The sequence below is a fragment of the Pelobates fuscus genome, chromosome 12 (assembly GCF_036172605.1).
Source record: "Pelobates fuscus isolate aPelFus1 chromosome 12, aPelFus1.pri, whole genome shotgun sequence".
Lineage (NCBI taxonomy): Eukaryota > Metazoa > Chordata > Amphibia > Anura > Pelobatidae > Pelobates > Pelobates fuscus.
In genome coordinates, this window is record NC_086328.1 from 90,352,986 (window position 1) to 90,366,716 (window position 13,731).

At 42.6% G+C, this 13,731-nt stretch overlaps 1 protein-coding gene across 2 annotated transcripts in view; it reads right to left on the reverse strand.

The window, feature by feature from the left end:
- Nucleotides 1–9,913: 9,913 nt before the first annotated feature.
- Nucleotides 9,914–13,731, reverse strand: part of LOC134578341 (solute carrier family 22 member 6-A-like) — a 36,452-nt gene continuing 32,634 nt past the window's right edge. For both annotated transcript variants that reach the window (XM_063437327.1, XM_063437328.1), the window contains 2 exons: nt 12,327–12,530; nt 9,914–10,043 (listed from right to left, as the gene is read on the reverse strand). In XM_063437327.1, the coding sequence (XP_063293397.1) occupies nt 9,977–10,043; nt 12,327–12,530 (271 nt within the window). In that variant the 3' untranslated portion in view covers nt 9,914–9,976. The remainder of the gene's footprint in view (nt 10,044–12,326; nt 12,531–13,731) is intronic.

Sequence of the window (13,731 nt, forward strand, 5' to 3'; positions counted from 1 at the left end):
AGAGGAGACACTTACTACGCTCCCTATGGGCGCAGAGGACCTCTGTAGCATTCATTCAAGAAACGCACCTACAAGGTAAAGACGCCCCCCTGATCAGGGACAAACGATTCCCCCTAGGCTATTACGCCAATCACCCCGAAGCCAAACAAGCGGGGGTCGCCATTATCTTCTCCCACAGCACCCCTTTTGTCAGCACCGCCTCACAGGCAGACCCCTTGGGCAGGTACATATTTGTTAAGGGTGAAATCGCCGACCACAAGTATACTTTCGCCACGGTATACTGCCCAAACAAGGGACAGCACCGATTCTTAACGAAAACCCTTACACTGTTGGAGAGATTCCGTGAGGGAACCCTGATCCTAGCCGGAGATCTCAACATCCCCCTGGACCCGCGGATGGACTCATCCGCGGGCACCAGCACCATTCCCCCACACTGTATACGTCAGGCCAAACAATCCTTAGCTAGATCAGACCTGATTGACTGCTGGAGGGTGGCGCACCCCGAGGATAGGGATTACACATGCTACTCAGCAGCCCACACCAGATACAGCAGGATAGACTATATCTTCCTTGCGCAGGAATACCTCCCCTTCCTGATAGACTCCTCCATTGGCATACAACACGACTCGGACCATGCACCGGTCCAGGTTACAATCAAATCGCCGCTCTTTAAACCCAGTGAACGTCACTGGAGACTCAATGAAAACATTCTGACGGACACTGCTATCACCACACACATAGCTCAAACACTGACCCAATACTTCGATGACAATGACACACCAGACGTCGCCCCCCTCACTGTATGGGAGGCACATAAATGTGTAATACGGGGACACCTGATCAGACTATGCTCCCAACGGAAGAGGGAACACACCGCCAAGATCCAGGCTCTGTTACGCGAGATCGCTACCCTCGAGACACGGCACAAAACTGACCAAACAGACGATATCTATCGCCACCTCACGGACACACAAAGACAGCTTAAAGACCTCCTATCCCAGAACTTACTACACACCATTCGCAAATCCAACAGACACTTTTATGAGTTTTCTGACAAATGCGGTAGGACACTAGCACGCACCCTGAAACAGAGACAGAGACTACACCACATACACCAGATCAAGGGACGAGACGGGACAATGAAAAGGACCCCGACAGATATCCTACAGACTTTCAGGCTCTTCTATGAGGAGCTATACAACTTAGATAATACCGGTCGGCGTACTGATGCGCCCCAACACCTGCGCAAAATAGATGGTTTCCTCACGGAACACGTAGGCCGCACGCTCCCAGAAGGCCTGGCTGAGGAATTGGAACAACCACTCTCGGTGGAAGAACTAGCCAATGCACTCAAAAGATCCAAAACCCACAGGGCCCCGGGCCCTGACGGATTACCAGTCTCGTACCTACGCAGGTTCAGGGACATACTGCTCCCACGCCTAGTACAAGGCTTCAATTCCTTACTGGAAGAGGGTCGGTTCCCAACAGATACCCTACGCGCCACCGTGACGGTCATACCGAAGGAAGGAAAAGACCCCGCGGAATGCGGGAGCTACAGACCGATCTCCCTCCTCAACGCTGACCTCAAGCTCTTCGCCAAAGCCATAGCCATGAGACTCTCCCGTGCGCTCCCCACCCTTGTCCACCCGGATCAGGTGGGATTCCTTCCGGGGCGCGAGGCGCGTGATAACACCATCCGAGCCCTACACATGATCCATGCTGCCCGGTCGACGAAGAGGGACCTAATCCTGGTCTCCACAGACGCAGAGAAGGCCTTCGACCGGGTAGATTGGCTGTACCTTGAAGCCACCCTTCGCCATATGCAATTTGGCCCCATATCCGCTCATGGATCCTCTCCCTATATACAAACCCTACGGCCCGCATTCGGGTTAACGGCGCTCTATCAGCTCCCTTTTCCATCCGAAACGGAACCAGACAGGGGTGCCCGCTGTCCCACCTCCTGTTTGCCCTCACTCTAGAACCCTTCCTGGAGGCGGTCAGACGGGATGGGGGAATTAGCGGGTATAGACTCCACCACACAGAACACAAAGTGGCCGCCTATGCGGACGACATGTTATTTTTTCTGGACAACCCCACAATCTCTTTTCCCAACCTCCTCCGAGCCTTTAGGACCTTCGGCAACATATCCAATCTAAAGCTCAACATGAACAAGTCAGAAGCCTTACCGATATCACTCACAGCAGCGAGGGTCGCACACCTAAAATCACAGTTCCACTTCTCATGGTGTGACTCCAAACGTAAGTATCTCGGCGTATGGCTGCCCAACGACTTAACTCTCCTATTTCGACTAAACTTCCTCACCATACTTGCGGTAGTACAGTCGGATCTGCAACGCTGGAGGAACCTCTACGTTTCCTGGTTTGGCCGAATCAACGTGGTGAAAATGAATGTGCTGCCGCGCCTCCTGTATCTGTTCCAAGCTATCCCTATATCTATCCCCAGAACATACTTCCAATCTTTGAACACAGCCATACGGCAGTTCGTATGGAACGGGAAGGCGAGCAGGGTCAGCAGGGCGCTACTAGAACGCCCCAAAAGCAAGGGGGGCGCAGGCCTCCCGTCCCCTCTGGGGTACTACCACGCGACACACTTACTCAGGGTGATAGACTGGCATGCCCACCCCACAGCCAAACTATGGGTCCCCATGGAGCATGTGCAGGCAAGGGGCGCGCTCCCTTCCCGCCTATGGCTCAGCTCCCTCACTCTAACAGGCAACCCCTTGATCGATGCTACACTGCGGGTTTGGTGCTCATTGCGGTATACACGTCAACTCACTACCACTGACAGCCCCCTTACACCCATTACACACAATCCGAGAGTGAGAGGAGGTCTCACGCCAGCAGACCTACACTCATTTTCCGACTCCGACTGGCTTAGCTTCCGACAGCTCCTGCAGGGACACCAACTCAGACCCCTCGCGGACATCATGGGTGACAGGGTACCCACTGGACTGGATCACTTCCATTATGCTCAAATAAGGGCTTACTATAAGACCTTTTCAAACAAACAGTGCCTACACAGACCCCCCACGCAGTTTGAATCCCTGTGCACCTCCCAAACCCACCCGGACAAGGGAGTCTCACTGCTATACGCGACACTCTTAAACAGCGAACACCAGACACACCCCAGATATGTAGCAAAGTGGGAAGAGGAGACAGGGACTAAGCTCACGGATCAGGAATGGGACAAGATCTTTATACTGACGCACAAAAACTCCATCAGCTCCAAGGTTCAGGAGACAGGCTTTAAGATTCTCACGCGCTGGTATAGGACCCCTGAGGTAGTACACCGTATAGACCCTGGGATCCCTAATGAATGCTGGAGATGCGGAGGCCCAGACGGATCCTTCATCCACATCTGGTGGAGTTGCCCCGATATTGTACCCTATTGGACACAGATCAGAGAAGCTATCCACCTCATAACAGACATCACCCTCCCCCTCCACCCCCTCACCATGCTCCTGCACCATACAGACATGTCTATCTCAGCCTACAAAAAATCCTTGCTTAGACACCTACTGACTGCAGCCATAGCGCTAATACCAACCAAGTGGAGACAAAAGGGTGCACCCACCTTCCAGCGGTGGCTAGACAGGGTGGGGGAGATACACCACATGGAATCACTCACGGCAGCCCTGCAGGGCAGACTAGAGAAGTGTGACCTCAACTGGATGCCATGGCTGTGGTACCTTATGATGGACGGGACCGGGAACCGTGGATCCCTCTCCCCCCCCCCCTCGTCCCCACCCCCCCCCCTCCCTTACCCTCCCTGCTCACCTGCTATGAAGCATAGGCTATCCGTCACTCAGGCTCTGCCCCGCATTGACCATCTGACACCCGTAACTCGACCCTGGACACAGGGATGTTGACCCCTCACGCTCCTGACTGTACTGAACCTACCCCTGATGACCGCCCAACATTACTGACCCTGCATGACCCGGACCTCTAGACCGCAGAACCTGACAATCCCTACCCAATCTTACCAGACTACCCCGCAGCCATCTCTCAACCAGGTGTAGCGAAACAGGTGAGCACCTTTTATCCTGTAAACCGTGCCCCATACCCAGTTTACTGAATGTCACAACCTACAGTAGGGAGAATATCTCCGTACGCCTCTTTGGGCCAAGGTACCCCACCTTTCCCCTACATAGCACGAGCTAGACCACTCACTGGTGTCAACTGTAATCGACAGCCACATAAAATGGAACTTCAACTAGTACTATGATCAGACTGAGATACCCCACATGTGGCTCCCACCTGATTTTATTGTGTCGGGCTATAACACAGTTTATTAACGTTAACCCCTCACGTTCCTGAAGCTCAGTGTAAATTACACTCCATTCCCGTTTCCCTCCGTGCTTGGCATAACACACAATTGGGAGAGGACCACAGTATGCCCCAGCGACTCGAGGTACTCCGTCACCCCCCCCCCCCCATAGCACGAACCAGGCCACGCTCTGTTGTCAGCGTTTATTGATAATCACATAAACTTGAATGCCTACCAGCTAACGATGGGGCTTAGACTGAGAGCCCTCATACATGACCCCTTTTTGACACTAACGAGCAGTGGTATAATTCCCTACACCGTTCACTTACGCTAATCACTCTGGCCGCCGAAGCTAGGTATAAATTGCATGTCGATTCCGTTACTACCACGATTGCTACTAACTACAGTTGGGAGTTAACCTCAGTACGCCCTATTGGTCCGAGGCAACCCACATCTCCTTTACATAGCACGGCCCGGACCACACGCTGGTGTTAACAGTTGTTCACAGTTGTATAAGCATGCATGTCTACCGGTTGCCCATTATGCTCAGTCTAGAGCACCCCATATATGACTCCTACTTGATTTTAATGTGCTGTGTTGTAAATCCTTAAACCATTCACTTACCTTAATCCTTTATGTTTTTGATGATAAGTATACATTACAGCTTATCTTTGTTTCGTGCCATGTGTAAATTGAAAATTGAAAATAAAGATTGTCAAAAAAAAAAAAAAAAGACGACCCACTAAAACGGAATGGCTTGATAAAAGAAGAGGTGGGTGGACTGACCCAGGAAGTATCGGCACAGAGGAATGGGAGGCCTGTGAATTTATAGGCCAGGTAACCCTTCCCACAACTACAGGAATTGGTTGATTGGATGACCTTCAAGGTCAAAAACTAACATAAATATACCCTCATAATTGATGGTGGAATGCTGGTTAATACTTTTTAATGTACTAATCAGAGGCAGGCAGCAGACACACAGCTTACCAAGATGACGTTGTGCCTTACAAATTGTGAAATTATGCAAAAGCCGTTTCCGCTTCTACTGCCTCTGGAAGGAAAATCCATTACAAAGAAGACGACGAGTTATCACATAGGGCTGTAATGTCCTTGTTCATCCCTATATTTATGGGTTTCTTTTATTCACATGCAGATACAAACATTATATATACTATAATGGGACATAAACAGGCCCAGACTGATCATCATTCAAACCAGACAAAAAAGTGTCCCTGTCCGGCCCCTGCAGGACCATCTCTGACCAAGCAGCAGCTCAAAGATACAGCTGTGTTAACGTTGGGGAGATCAAAGATCTCCCTCTCCGGCTAGCCCACTGTTATGAAGTAGGGGCCCAGGCTGCTTTCGGTCTGCATCCCAGCAACACAGGGATTGAGGGCTCTGCTCAATGAGCTTCCATGCTAGATGGAGTGGGGTATAGTGACACAAAAGGTAGGGTAGACAAGTAGGTTGCTAGGATAGTGTTCATTGAGGGCTTAATGTTTGTTTGTTTGTTTTTATGACAGTTTCAGGAGAGGAATCCGGGTGCGGGGAGAGAAAGCTGTTCACAGTTTAATTGATATGCTTTCCTAAAGAAGTAAGTTTTCAAAGATTTTTTTGAAGGAGTGGAGACTGGGTGAAAGTCTAACAGAGAGGGGAAGGGTGTTCCATAGGGATGGTGCAGCCCTAGAGAAGTCTTTAAGGTGAGCATCAGAGGTAAGAGTACGAACAGAGGATAGACAAAGGTCTCCGGCAGAGCATAGGGGCCTAGACGGGACATATTTGTGTAATAGTGAGGATAAGTAGGTCGGAGCAGCATTGCGTAGAGATTTGTAAGCAAGCATCAGGATATTTTATAAAATAAGATATTACAAAAAATTACACTTTATTAATATTTTAAAAATTACATTAAAAAAAATACCTCTAAATATCTATTTTTGCAGTTTCCCTGATGGCTTTCATACACCTCCTTTAAAACACAATTCATCCAGACACGGCTCTCCTATCACAGACCTACTCCCCGATTGAAGCATGTATCCAGGCAGACACATGTAACGCTTCACCCATTGGAATTAATGGGAGCAATTGACTTACATTAATTTCTAAGAACCACTGCATATGCACAGACGTGAACTTACTAAAAACCACTACACCCGCTCTGCCAAACTAAAATATTATTAGAAAGGTAAGTGGAATAAGCATAGGTAAAATTTGTTTATTTTCTTACATTTTGGCTTGCACGTCACACATTGTGAATTCCTATTACAATATGTATTTAGAATTCTATGTAACATGTTTGGAATGCCACTAGAATCTTTGAAAACTAGTTCTTTAATTATAGTACTTTTTTAGAGACACCTTTCAAATGACAGTTTACTGGTCTTTGAATATAAAACACAGACACAACACAAACTTTTACATCTCTATAGCTTAAGTTTAACAAAACTGGTCTGTGCAACAGGGTTCCAAGCAAAGTTGAATTTGAACAATGCACACTTGTGTTAAAGGGACACTATAGTCACCAAAACCACTTCTGCTTAATGAAGCGGGTTTGGTGTATAGATCATGCCCCTGCAGTCTCACTGCTCAATTCTCTGCCAATAAGGGGTTAAATTACGTTATTATGCAGTCCTAGTCACAATTCCCGGCATGTTGCACATCCTTCCTAAACTCTTTCCGTAAAGCGCCATCTAATGTTTACACTTCATTTCTTGTAAATTCGGTTTCATTTATAAATTCTTATCTCCTTCTCTGTTAATAGACTGCTAGAGCCTGTGGAAGGCTCATGTGTGTTTTAAGAAAGTTACATGTGATTGAAAATGGAAGCCATTTTGTTTTCATGCAGAATGTGTCAGTCACAGGCTGGGGAGGTGTGACTAACAGAAGCAGCGAATAGAGGTCTGAAACTTCAGAGGCATGATCTATACACAAAAAGTGGTAAGCTAAAGTTGTAAAGTTTTTTTGGTGACTATAGTGTCCCTTTAAAGTAGAATTAACTAGTAACTAGTAGCTAAGTAACTAACAACACATGCTCACTAATCTCGTACATGATTCTACAGAAATGAAAATGTGATTAAAAACTCAAAGAGGTGCAAATGTTATCAAATGATTTGTAAGGAAACCAATGTAAAATTGCAGAAAGGGAGACAATTATATTCATTTTACTTTAAGGAATTAGAGGTTGAGGTCCTTTAACAGCACCTCCTAGTGGTGCCTCTCTGCATAACCACATATAGTTATGTTGTCAATAATACTTGCATCATATATGTATTTTTTTTAAGTATGCATGTAAAGTAACATGTTTAACCCCTTAAGGACACATGACATGTGTGACATGTCATGATTCCCTTTTATTCCAGAAGTTTGGTCCTTAAGGGGTTAAAGTAAGATGTCTCATATACATATATATTACTGCAGAATTTTACATTTCACATATTAAAAGTTGCATATTTCAGAGAGCAACCCTACTTGATTTTACTGCTCGTCTTTATATATTGGGAATAAAATACATTGAATATATTAAAAATTCGATGAGGAAAAGATAGGTGCATTCTTCCATTTTGATAATATGCTGTAAGTAAGGCGTCAATTCCTTTTGTTGAATAAACTGACATTTTGGTCTTGATTTAACATTTTTGGATAAGCTTTTCAAATGATTTAATATTTTTTTTCGATAAACATGTAAAAAAAAATTTTTTTTCAAATATTTTAACATTTTTATATATTTTTATGTGATATAATGTTTGATAATTTAATATTTAGAAAAAGGATTTCAAATGTTTTTCAAAAATTTTAAATGATTTGAAAAGCTGATGAAAAAATATGAATACATATTATATCAAAAGATTAATAATTAGGGAAAAATGTTTTGACAAATTGTGCTCGATGTGGACACGTTGTTATTATTGTAGATATTACTGTTATAATGAGTTGAGATTGGTGGAATTTTGTTTTTTTTATTTGGCACTGAATTATCACTATAATAAGATGCATTGATTAAGATATCAATTTCTGAGTGCCAAGAGTGTGCTCAATGTTGGTCAAAGCAATAGGTACATTTCTGGCAATCAAAAAGGGTTATTTACTAAACTGTGAATTGTTGGGTTTTCCTTGTGAAGCAATGTTTCCAGTTCAGGCACTTTGGACTAATTTTAAAGTTAACTTTGAATTTATGCTGACAATACACACTGTTATGAATAATCCTGACCATGTTTGAGTAGAATTGTGTAACTAGCATGCCATGGGACAGACCGCAGTAGCTTCTAAGTGGACCCTTCAAGCTGCTGTTGTTCTATTCTTTGGGGGTTTTTTTTGCATTATTTATACATTACTTGCATTACTTATACACACACGCACAATGAATTTAAAATTATAAGATTTTCTTTTTTTTATTTACACTTGAAGTTATTGCGTTTGTTGCAAAACACGCAAGCTTTGCAGTCTCTGCATCGTGTACAACAGTATTGTTGAGGCAAGAAGTATATAACGCAGTTGATGAAGGAGGGTCAAAAACTCAAGGAGATGAATGAAAATAACAGACAGCATAACTATATCTACCTCAACATGTACCTAATATGTGTTGTGCCTGAACGTCTGCTTTAGTCTCCTGTGCTGCATTATTGACCCGTTATAGACGGAGGACTTTGTCCATGTTGTGAACCAAAAGAAAACCTTGAACTTCAGCTGTAGGTTTGTTCCATCATAATTTAAGGGTTTCTTTTCAAGTGCCTACACATATTATACATACTTTTTCAAAGGACAGAAAGGGCTTTGATTTATCATCCTATATGTATACCTAACTCAACATTATGTGTGAATAAAGGTTTAAATATGATTAAAACTAATTTTACAAAAAGTTTTTCTAACTTTTGGTTATAATAATATTTACGCATTCAGTGCAACTAATTAAAAAGAACTCAAAATAGATTCATATATCAGTGCTGATTCTTACATGCCTAACATGTTGAGGATCTAAATTAATTTTTGATAGTTAACACAAAGCCTATATCAACCCCCACACTAACGCCATACCAACCATAGCCCTTATCCAATGCTTATACTATTTCAAACTGTATGGCTACCCTAATCCTACCCTTAACCTCAACCCTACACTGTCCTTAACTCTAAAACAGCATTAAAACCAGCACAAACCCTTACCTTACCCTAACCGTGTAATCCTACCCTACTCTTACCACTAAATCTAATACTGCTCTAATCCCATCACTAACCCTAAGGTACACCACTGCTAATATCAATTCTGATATTAGGAATGGGTTTTACTGTATTTAACACAGTTGATATGGGTGCCCAAAAGGTAGATTTCCAGATGTTGAAGAACTGCAGCTCCCATGATGCGTTGCACCTTCGGAATGCCTTTAGAATGACAAAGCATCATGGATCCTGTTGTTTTAAAACATCTGGGGATCTACCTTTTGGGCACCCCTTGCAGACAATAGAAATATGTTGCCACCATCTACTGGCCGTTTTCAGAAAATCACTTACTGCAATTCTGAATGAGTCTAGTTCCCAGCCGGTTATATAGAGATCGGTGCTGGGGAGCAACAGCAATCCATATTGATTTAACTGAAATTAAAAACAGGTGTAATTATTCTGTTTCTCCTGCATTATTCTGTCATCGTGCAGTATCGAATACAGTCTTATCGGGTGTCACATGTTGTGCAAGGAAATTTCTCTACAGTTTGGTGTTCCGTACAGATTGGGTTTCCTTTGTTGTATTATTGTTAATCTCTTTACGATTCCTGAAAGAAAAAAAAAGAATACAAATGGAATATTTCCAGATCTGTTAATCTTATAGATACCAGCACATATACCTATATCCTAATCTGATTATAGGAAATCATATGGATCGTATTCACCAACCTTTCAGCTGCTATGTTTTATGAAAACTTTCCCATCTGGTGTTGTGGGGGCTGACACAAATACTACCATTACTTTGAGGAGCACATGACTTAGTCCAGTAGATGAAAGGGTTAAGAAAATGATCAATCAAATCTTTCACACCGCCCACACTTACCTCTAGTATCAAAAGCTGCCACCACCAAGGCAATTTATAAATGGTGCATATGAGTTTACACCACTAAATCAGATTTAAAAGCCCACTAAACACAATTTAGCAACATATCTATGCAATAAAAAAACACTTGTAAATACATTCCATCAGACAATGGCAGATCCACTACAGCTTAATGTAGTGGAATGATTATGGTGACTATAGCATGTCCCTGCAGCCTTAGCTCTGTAAACACTGCCTTATCAAAGAAGATTGATGATCTCAGCCACGGAGGCGGAACCGGCAGCTGAGACTGGCACGGCATGGGAAAAAAGCTGAGTAAAGTCACCTGTTTGCTGAAATGGGGGAAAAAGCATCACCAGAGCCAATCCTGGGGTGGTGATTCGTGACACTAAAGTGTTCCTTTAACCCATTAAGGACCAAACTTCTGGAATAAAAGCAAATCATGACATGACACACATGTCATGTGTCCTTAAGGGGTTAAAAAAGGAATATTATTATGAACAATAAAAAGATAGGCTACGGCAAGGAAAATGGCAACTCACCCTAAATTAGATTGCCCCAAGGAAGTAAACGCTATGTGCCCATCTCAAGTTCTTCAAACTTACCCCAAAGAAGGTACAAGGCAGGTGTGACTGAAGAAATTCTAGGTTTATGACACCTTTTTTTTTCATATTTGGAATTGTCCATAATTCCTTCATTCCAAAGACACCCTACAAGACCCATCTGCCACTTAGAACAACTGACTTTCACCATTACTACAAATGGCTTCAGGTAAACTGGTATTGTTTGGACTGCTTTTGTAGGGAATACCCTACAATATTCTTAATATTTTTAACAGGAACATGATTATTATTTATTTATGGGTTATTAATGTTTTTTGGGTCTGACTCTTAGCAGAGAGCCTTGCAACTGACTCCTAATTATTAGCTTAGCCAAATCGGCAAAAGGTCTGTACAAAAGATAGGCAGCCAACAGGTCCGAGTAAAATGTCCATGTGAATGTGTTTTGATGCAAAGTTTTATATCTGGCTTGAGGGACACAGCTGGATGTTTTCGCTTAAAAGGAAGGAACCTTATTTGCAAACCTTTTCCTGTGATCTGTCAAATGGAACGTTCATCTAGCTGCAAAATGAACCCTTCCAGTGCTGTAATCAGCAGTACTACCTTTATCGGGTAACCAAACCCTGCATCCACTCCATTGATAAACAATATTTCGTATAATACATCAGATCATGCTTGCTGGACATGACAGCCTTTGGGGGCCGAAGCCCTGGATGTTTAGTCCTGTATCTCTAGTTTATGGAAAGGGCATGATGATGATATTACAAGTGTTTTTTTTTTTTGTTTTTGTTTTTTAATTTTACATCCTGCAGCTGCTCTTCAAAGCATCCATCTATTTAAAAAAAGAAAGATTACTAGTATAGTGCTTTCTCAAGCTACTTAGTGGAAAGTGCCCTGCAGATTACTGTCAGGATGGAGTTGTGGGGAGGACAATTTTGTTGCACACCCCACTATTAGTTAATACAGTAGCTTATTTCCATCTATACTTCCACTGAGATCCAGGACAGTAACAGAGAGAAGGAGTTATAACATGAAAAGGCAGTGATATCTCATGACACATCCCCACCTATCTGGTAGTGTAGGGGTCATCATGTTTTCCTTTGGGTTCAAATCCCAGGTGTTGCACGGACACATATCACTTCTATATTCACAAGCAGCACATAAAAGGACCAGAGGGCACTATAGTGTTAGTGTTACACTATAGAATCCCTATAATGATAGCTGTGGGGGAAAATGTTTTCCAGATCAGCTATTTGCCATTAGGATTTCAGTTTGCAACAATTCGTTTAGTGGATAAACCCTTACATGACTGTACTAACATTATGTGTGTTATGTTGTTAAGTTTTTTTTGTGTCCATTACTGATTCTATGGACTAAATACCACTGGGAAGTGTGGAAGTGAAGACTCTGTATCACTGTTTTGGGAGTAGCTTCCATTCTATACATACCCTTTCTCTACTTCCTCCACTGTGTCGAGAAGGGGAGAGTTGAGTGTCTCTGGTAGAAACAGAAGGGGTATTGAACATACAGTGGACACCACACCGAATATCAAAAGAGGTAGAAACGACATATACGCTTTTGTCATCGTCACTAGAGGTGAGACCACAGCACCCAATCTCATCATCATGTTGGTGAATCCCATGCCTGTCTGTCTGTAGGGAAAAAAAAAAACGAACATCAGTGTGCCTCTGTTAAACGCTATTGGGGTTATTCACTAGATCGCAAATTGTGGAGAATAGGCAACAGAACTGTAAATTTTAGGTCAAAATATCTAAACCGAAATAATCTCCACATTAGTTATTTTTACTCCCACAGCAGGAAACGGTCCAGCCAATCAGGACAGATGCTGGGGGGGGAAAAAAGATGACTGAACACTGATGCTTCATCCATTGATGGGTTTATTTCCTAAAACTGAATTTAAAGGGTCAATCTAATCGCCATAACCATTTAATATTATTGAGGTGGTTGTGTTGCAAAGACTCCGTCCCTGCAGTTTTTCTTTCTAAAAATTTTTTATTCTGGAGATACTTTTTCTTTGTGTATGGCCACTTTTTTAAACTTTAAATATGGCAATATGTGATTTGTGCAACTTTGTCTAACCACAAACACAGAAAAAGAGGGAGAAAATCCTATTTTGGTAGGTAATAGGTTTTCCTTCCAATCTATAAATTTGCTAGCAAATCTTCTATCACAATGTGCAAATAGAATTTTATACTATTTAAAAAGTGCTTAAGTTGTAAGGAGGATGACAAGTAGTGTACCCTTTAATTATCTGCAAAATTAAGGCTAGAATAGCTCATTTGGGGAAAAAATTTAGCCTGAATTTAGCTTTTTGAGCTTCACACCGACTAATTGTTTAGTGAAAAAAACCCTACCGAAATAAAGTGGCTCTTCTTGTATCTCTGGCACACTAATGAAACTATACTTTGCTATTAAATGTTAAGTGAGATTTTGCAATAGATTGCATTAGTGATACGAAATGTTATCTCCCTGATAAGAATAGTTTGGTTCTCATTAGTGAAACAGACTATTCTTTGCCTTTCAGTAGCAATGTGTGCATTATTTAACAGCAACTTACAAACATTATCTTGTCTCGGAGTAACATTATCCGGCATTAGGTGGGGGTGGGTTATAATGTTAGCTGAATACACTCTCAGTGATATTTAGTAAACAAGGGAATAATGCAGAATTGCTCAGGAAATCACACATTGTAAACCTAGGTAGCTGATTTGGGTAAAAAAAAAAATCTCCAACTCAGCTAATTATTTATCTTAACTAACGTTTGCAGTTCTCTGGTCAATCCACATTTTAATAAAGAGCCCTGTAAGGTTTATTCACTAAACACAAAAGCGA